General features: G+C 29.9%; 1 protein-coding gene across 1 annotated transcript; it reads left to right on the top strand.

The window, feature by feature from the left end:
- Positions 1 to 7,180: 7,180 nt before the first annotated feature.
- Positions 7,181 to 8,517, top strand: LOC120090052 (phylloplanin-like). Its single transcript, XM_039047542.2, has 2 exons — positions 7,181 to 7,401; positions 7,924 to 8,517. Exons 1-2 carry the CDS (start codon positions 7,218 to 7,220, stop codon positions 8,208 to 8,210), a joined length of 471 nt encoding a protein of 156 aa, XP_038903470.1. The 5' UTR covers positions 7,181 to 7,217; the 3' UTR covers positions 8,211 to 8,517.
- Positions 8,518 to 8,756: the final 239 nt, after the last annotated feature.

Below are 8,756 nucleotides of genomic sequence, written 5' to 3'. Positions count from 1 at the left end.
TCGGAAGCGAGTATTTGTATAGAAGAGTTCGACATGTTGAAAATATAAACATTTTCTATTAGTAAATTTCTTTTAAACCCAATAAAAATTTTAGTAAAAATAATAATGTACCCAAATTTCATTATTTATTTGCAACGATACTTTAGTAAGTCAAAACAGATGCTACCAAGAGGCAGTCAAATACTTCTTCACTGAAGCAAGATAATCTTGACTAACTACTAGTACCAGAATAACTCTTTATTCCTATAGTCATTTAGTTACCATTTTTTATCAAGAACTTACTAACACTTAGTAACTATTGTAAGTGTAACCCTCCATTTTCAGATCCCAGAGATTAGTATCAACAAGCTCCCAAATTGGAAGACAACTGTTGATAATAGACTTAAAAGACCCTATTCATTTCTGAAGTTTGCGGTGTTCCGATCCCTATGAAAAAACCCTCTAAATGGGTGGCCGTTTCCAGGGCGACTCGCAGATAGAACATGAGAATCTCATTGTGCAACCTAATGGAAAAGATCGTAGGATATGTTGGCACACATCCTTCACTTACTTACTATGAACTACTTCCCCTATTCACCTTGCTATTGACCCATGCAAACACTTTCCGAATGGAGGTCACTCCCAAGGTGACTCGAAGTCGAGCATGAATCTCACGGTGTGAATTCTTAGGGATGTGAGAGCTAAAAATAATCTATCGTATATATTATTAATCTCCCACTAAAGTTTTTTATTTGTTATAAGTAAATATTTACTTAGGTATATTCCGACTAATAAATACAACCTAAGTTTAGGTGTTGATCCAAGTACAATGTTTATATTTGGATTTAACCTACGATATTTAAGTTATAAAGCAATTTATTACCTTACATCCCTTACGCATGCTCATAAAATCGAGTTAATAACACTCAAGAACCAGTTAAAATCCTCAGGTAGCAGGTGTTCCATAAACCGTTAACTTAAGTACCTCCAGTCTTAAATAGGATTTAGTCTAGGTGAGTTTGTAACCAAAGTTTTACAAGATAACGACCTATTTTAACTATTTAAAACAAGTTGTCATTTGTTAACCCTAGGTGAGCATATCGTTGTTATAGATTTTTAAAAGTCTAATTGAATTTATGACTTTATAACTTAGATATTCATCCATAACATACATCATGCATTTTATAATTTAATATAAGAACTTATATTAAAACTCATGAAATTATAAGCATGCAAATTATATTATAACACTTATAACATACAACATACATTTCATATATTAATATAACAACTTATATTAATACTCATAAAATTCTAAGCATGCAAATGATATTATAACACTTATAACATACTTTTTAATGCATGCATGCAACATGTTATCCTATGATGGAGTTTTAAATCTACATGACATACTTTAAGCACAATCAAGATTAATATAATTAATACATACATCCATAATGCATAATTAATAAAAACACATTAAAGTGGACCGATTTTAGTATCTTTGGCAAACAAACGACTAAATTATTACAATAATAATTCAGAAATAGCTTCAAACCACTCTTGAACACTTCAAACCAGCTTAAAAAACCTTGAACCAAACCTCTAAAGCTTGAAAATCAGGCTAAACCGAATCGATCCAAACTGGTCTGCACAGTCCAAAAAACTACTTAAAAAAAGCTTGCGTCTTGCTTCGATTTCTTCAAATTATAGCCTGATATCAACTCTAATGACTCTAGAAAAATTAAAGACTTTTCTTTAGACATCAAAGCTCATAAAAACTGACAATTACAATAATTACAACCAAATCAAAGCCTAAAAAAATGCCAAAATCGTAATATATCCACTTTAGCCTCCACACTTTCATCTCATGAAATAATACCCACCAAGCTAAAATTAATGTAAATTGAGTGCTTAAAACATGCTCTGATACCAACCACAAGAATAAACAACGTGCATACAGACACAATTTGGATCTTAAGCACTCTAAATTTAATTTATTTTCAAGGTAAAACATGCATGCAAATAACTTTGAAATTAGGATTTGAGTTTCAACCTTTGTAGATCCAAATTGACCACCGATTCTACTCCAATCTTGTCACAAACCGGCTATAAACCACCACAAGGGTCTTTCCAATTATTCTCCAGCCTTAGAATGGGATGGTGGGATCCGGTGAGCGACTAAATTAGGGATGAATTTAGAATTAAAATTGAGAGATGAATTTTATTCATGTAATTATTATTTAAATATTATAAACTCTCCAATTTCGTTTAATTTCAACAAATAAAACGTTTAATTATATCATATAATAATACAAACCCTAATTTGAATTTGAACTTATTCAAATTCAAACCCCAAATTCAATTTGAATGTTTCCAAATTGAAATTCAATTTGAACAATTCAAATCGATATCATTCCAAATTCACTTAATTTATTAATTCAATGTGTTCATATTTTACAAACTAATAGAGGGACCTTATGAACCTACAGATCATGAGCTCCAATGATATAAGATTAATTTGCTAAAACTCTTTAGTCCAAATTAATCAGTATTCGTTAACTATCAAGTCACACCATTATAGCTCGATATTACACTCTCATCACTGTAGATATATTTGTGTCCACATTATTTAACCATAACAAGTAAGTCGAGCCTTCACAAGTTGTTCGTAATAACGGCTAGGTCAATATGTTGTTTTACCCCCGATATTACATCTTGTTCCTTAGTTTCCTACTGATCCTCTAACGAACAATTGGTTTATGATCCAATCACTAAACTGGATCCATCTCGAGCCAATGAGAGGGTGGGTCCCTTGTTCAAGACCTGAATTCAGTACTTAAAAAAACAACCTTTCTTCTATCCCTAAATCGGGTAGGCATGAATTATGTCTTATACCCTATGTCCCCAGCTATCTACCTGGTCTTACCCCTGAAATGGGAGGCTTATTGAGCCAGCACTGTTGAGCCAACCTTCACCTATGTAAATCTAAGGATAGTCCCGAATAAACAGGACTTCATAGTTAGCTTAAGATTAAGATTGAGTTACCTAGGTCATCTAAGCGAAATAGTCAATCTTAAATAGTAAACAACGTTATAAAGTAAGAGTGACTTATTTCTTGGTCTGATCTTATGCAAACTCATTGCATAGGATGCCCGCACTCTTCATGTCAATACATTAACGAAACAGGATTACTTCGTTTGTAGCACCTTTACAACACAACTTGTAACCACTATAGAGTAGACCACATCCAATGGTGTTGCCAAAACAAGGCACCCAATCTTATTCATATACTATAAACCATTTTGGTTATTTACTCGAACTTGATCCATCTCTATGTCTCTACATAAAGTCCAAGTATTCATGTAATAGCCGTAGATCTTAGTTTGTCGGATTTAGACTGTATGAATGCAATTTAAAGATTCAATAACAACTTTATTGAAGAAATGTTGAATAACATCTTTATTGATAATAGAATGTGTTTAACTTTACAAACTGCGAGTTTTAGGACACATAACCCAACAGATAAAGCAAAAAACTTTTTCAATATATATTTTCATTTGAGACAGTAGAGATAATATATAGATATTCCACATTATTCTTACTATCAATTTCAATATGATAACCATTGCAACATATATCTTTAAAATTTAGAAGATTTCTCTTTAATTGACTAGAGAACAATGGATTATAAATTTTGTTCCTTTAGGCAAATAATATTTGTTTTTCCAAACCCTTCAATTAAATCTGTAGAACCTAATATGGTATTGTATTTTGTTTTCAACATTGTCAATTTGGAAAAATATTTTTTATTTGTAAGTATTGTGCGCGTAGTTGCACTGTCTGCTAGAAATAGATCTTTTTTTCTCATTTTTAATCAACCAACATATGAAAATGATCATATTTTTTCATGAAAAGAAAATGATTACGATAAGAAAAACAACACTTGGAATATACAAAGGTTAACATTTACTAAAAAACTTAAAGATAGATAAAAGACAACAACAACATTAAATCTAGATACTCTCAAAATCAAAAGAAACACTTGATGTTCCATCAACCATGTCAATCTTCTCTTTAGGAGATTCAAAGAGGTCTGCCACATCCAAATTTGTCACTTGGGATGGGTTAAATAGGTCATTATCTTGGTATGCAAAATTTGCTTCCACATTTTTCCCTTTTTCCTTCAAGAAGGCTTGATAGAGATCAACTAAGTGTTTTGACGTACGATAAGTACGAGACCAATACCCAGTCATTCTGCATCGGAAGCATTTATTTTCAACATTTTTTGAACTCTTATCTTGTCGAGCTTTTTCTTTATGATTATCATTTTGTATGGTTCTTTCGAAATTTGAATGATTAGAATGATCATCACGAAAATAATAATTATTTCTTCCTCTGCCACGGTCATGACCTTGACCACGATTATTAACATTCACATCATTCACTTCAAGGAATGGTGTGTTTCCAATTGGTCGAGATTCGTGGTTCTTCATCAATAACTCATTATTTTGTTCGGCCACGAGAAGACATGAAATTAGTTTAGAATATTGTTTAAAACCTTTCTATTGATATTGCTGCTACATGAGCATATTTGAAACATGAAATGTAGAAAATGTCTTCTCTAACATATCGACATCACTAATTCTCTCTCTGCACAACAATAATTTTGGATTTATTTTAAATAATACGAAGTCGTAATCATTTACTGATTTTAAATCTTATAGCCTGAAATGCATGCATTCATAACGAGCTTTAGGAAGAATTATTGTTTTTTTTTTTTATGATCATATCTCTCTTTTCAAAAATTTTCATGAGATAAGGGATCTTTTATTGTAAGATATTCCATTTTCACTCCCTCCTAGAGATGATGAACGGAGGAAGATCATAGTTTTTGCTTTGTTCTGACTGGATGTCGTATTTTCTTCTTTAATTGTTTCCCCAAGCTTCGTAGCATCCATGTGGATTTCGACGTCAAGCACCCATGACAAATAATTATTGTCATTAATGTCAAGGGCTACAAATTCTAATTTCCTAAAATTTGTCATGACAATACTATCACAAAATATTGTATTTATATTAGAAATTTAATATGTACTAAATATGCAAAATAACATTTAATTTATTAATTATACTAAAGAAGAAAATAAATCGATCTATCTTTAGAACCTACCTTCAGCGAGGAAAGCGACAAGAGCTCATGTTGGTAACGTGTTGTAAAATTGAGAAGCAAAACGGGAACCCGAATATAGAGAAAATATAAGATAATAATAAAATATATTTAAATAAAATAAAATAACTAAATAATTAAATTAAATAAAGAAAATTATAGAAAATGGAAAATATGGAATTCTCTCCAAACTTTATAGGCAATTTGGTAAGTAGAAGTTAGATTACATGAACACTAATAATATGTAATCTTGAGACACATGAACAATACATGGGATAATGGAGATATGACATATGGTTAATGAACACTAAACATGAGTATCTAATAGGTATTCATTATCATAATATTTATAATAAATCCTATATTAATACAAACATTTGGTCTATGATCCTAAAATTTGAATTCAATAGTTATATGTTACCAACTATTATCGAAACGCAAACATGATAACCATAAAATTTGAATAGTTTTAACGTCGACTTTCGTTATAATCACGTAACCCAAACATAGAGTTGAAAAATGATAGCAGGTGGGCAATTTTGAGGAGCCAATTGGACCCCCACCTAAATATAGACTTTTCAGAATAAAAAATAATAATATCAGGATTTTGATTTGGATTTTGCATTCCATGGTAGAAATTAAGGGTCAAATTAAATTTGCTCTTAGGGTATGGCCACCCCATAACAAAACAAGAAACAGAATTTCAATTTCTGGAAGTTGGGACAGCCAACTGCATGCGCAAACTCTCTAACATCACAAACACAAATAATATATATATATAATTTGTCCAAGTTGAACTACAAATTTTGTCTTTCACAGCCTCGTTTGGTAATCGTACTTTTTTAAAATCATGATTGTTTTTATTTCGGTGAGAATTGTTGGTACATGTAGCTAGAGTTGGTTGTCAACGGTGGTTATTGGGTGGAGTCATTGAAAACGATGAAAGGAGGAAGAGAATAAGAATAGAAGATGGAATCTCTTAATAAATTACAAATTTCAGTAGTGAACAATATTAGAGTTTGTGAAATCAATTAGAGAGTTAAGTTAAAAACCCTCAACACAAGTCAATGCCTAAACATCAACTGGAATTCTAAGAAAAAATTTAAAAAACAAAATCAAGTTTTATCTTAGTTTTCAAAATGTGGTTTAGTTTCTAAAAACATGTTTAAAAGGTAGGCATAAAGTAAGAAAACATAGATAAAAATAGTGATGGTTAGTTTAATTTTCAAAAGGAAAAAAATTAAAAACAAAGTATTTATCAAATAGAGTCTATACTTTTAAATTTGGGTTTAAAAGGTTTTTGAAGTAGATGTCTAAACCTTTAATTTGTATCTTAATCGGTGAACTTTTAAAATATTTAGATTAAATTATAAGTTTGCTCCATAAACTTAAGTTTGTGTCTAAAAAGTTATCATGAACTTCAAAAAGTATTTAATATACATGTCACTAAACTTTCAATTTTTTGTCAATAATTAAACCTTGAAAAGGTCTAGTAGTTCTCTCAATATTTAAATTTGTGTCTAATAAGTCTGACATATTTGAATTTGATTTAATATAAATTTGAATTTTATGTCTAATAGGACTTTGATTATTTATTTATTTATTTATTTATTTTAAAATTAGTGAGGTAGGTGAATTTTTTTTTTTTTTTAAAAAAAATGTAGAATAATGGGTCAGTGATCTATCTATTAGATAAAAAAATTTGAAAATTGAGATAATTATTGGATACAAAATTTTGAAAGCTTAAAAAACTTGTTATACTCTTTTTAAAGTTCAAAATAACTTATTAAACACAATAAAATAAAAAATTCAAGAATTTGTCGAGTAATTTTTATATTAGTTGAAAGACTAAATTAATAGACATAAACTTAAAAGTAATAATAAAATAAATTTGTCGAGTAATTTGTTATGTGTCTTTTTGTTAGATAGTGTCAATTTTTTTTAAAAAAAAAAATAATAAAATAAAATTGTGGAGCAACTTGGGTTTGGTTGTTGCCTATATAATGGCATTTAGGGAATGTGAATTTGCAAGGCAGATCAGGTTGATAAGAAAAAGGAAAAGAAAAAAATGGGTTTGAAATCAGTTTTATTTGTTTTGGTGATTGTTGGTGCCATGGGAGCTCCATTAATGGTGGAAGCTCAGCTTGGGATTGTTGGCAGTCTCCTTGGCCTTATTAGAATCCAAGGAACTGTCTTTTGCACTGCCAATGGCAACATTGGCATCAATGGCACTGCTACTCCTATTTTCCCAAGTATGCCATCTTTATTTAATCAATTTCTACCTCTTATGTTCTATCTCATAATCGTTTTTTTTTTTTTTTTCACATCAATCTTAAAAAATACGTGGATTTTTAGTCAAATTTCAAAAAAAAAAAAAAAAAAAAAAAAACTGAAAACTATCTTTTTGTCCTTTTTTTTTAAAAAAAAAAAATTGACGTAATTGTTTAAAACACTTGAAAAAAAAAATAGATTAACTTTATTGACCATCAAACGGTAAAAGTAGTGTTTAATTAGAGAATTAATTTTCAAAAATAAAAAACAAAAAAAAAGCAAATAGTTATTAAAGATGATGTTAATCTTTTCTTTTCTTTGAACGAATAATGTTGTAATGAGATGTTACTTTTACTTGGATTTTAACTTACTACATATAAATAATAAAGATGATCCAAGATGGACAAATAAGATTTCAATAATAAAATTTAAAATGACTATTAATGATTATGTTTGAAGAATACTCCATCAAAGTTTAGAGATTAAAATATGATTTTTCGCAGATGCATCAGTGCAACTTCAGTGTGGAAATGGTAACATTGTGTCAACTACAACAACGAACAATATGGGAGTCTTTTCAATATTATTGAATCCTCTCCAGTTCCTTCTTTCTTTAATCACAAGCAGTTGCAGCACCGTAGTTAATACACCGCTGTCCAACTGCAATGTGACGTTGCCATCTACCGGAGTTCTACTTTCGAGGTTGGGTTTTGTCGGACAAACGATGGAGGGTATCCTCAACATCTTGAACGTAGCCCCGAACGGATTCGAGTTCCTACCATCTCTTTAAAATGCCAGTCATCAGTCAAATATATTGATAATAGGGGATGCAGAATAACAAGTATTTGAGTTTTACTACTTCTAATGTTACTATCAGTTGTGAGTTCTCTCTCAAAGTTGATTGAGTTATGTTGTTGTTTGTTATTGTGTTTCTGCATGTTTGTTGTTGTTTGTTATTGTGCTTATGCATGTTTGTTGTTGTTTCCATTCCAAAAATAAAAGGTTGTGTGCTGCTTGTTATTATAGCTATTTTAAAGTGGAGTTAGTGTAATATCATTACAATTTAAGAGACATATATAGTTTGTTTGATTTGATAATTTGATTTTGGTTATATCATATGGTTAGAAAAACATATACTTACTAACTACTAAAATAATTTTAACTAATTTCCTAAAATTTGAAAGCTACCAGAATTTGTTATAACTACCATTTTATATAAGCTTAAAATTATCAAAATCATTAAGGGCGTGTGGGACAAATTTAGAATAATTAATATATTTAAACATGTGGTTAGATACTCTAAAAAGAAAAAGAAAAGAAAAACATATGAGAAAGC

This window comes from Benincasa hispida, chromosome 1 (assembly GCF_027475165.1).
Source record: "Benincasa hispida cultivar pf3 chromosome 1, pf3_genome.v1.1, whole genome shotgun sequence".
Lineage (NCBI taxonomy): Eukaryota > Viridiplantae > Streptophyta > Magnoliopsida > Cucurbitales > Cucurbitaceae > Benincasa > Benincasa hispida.
This window is presented reverse-complemented; position numbering and strand designations above follow the sequence as displayed.

Bases quoted from the DNA above. Each gene is read 5' to 3' on its own strand.
- LOC120090052 (XM_039047542.2), top strand. From the start codon at position 7,218: ATGGGTTTGAAATCAGTTTTATTTGTTTTGGTGATTGTTGGTGCCATG. The intron at 7,402-7,923 runs GTATGCCATCTT...GATTTTTCGCAG, and splicing joins TGCTACTCCTATTTTCCCAA to ATGCATCAGTGCAACTTCAG.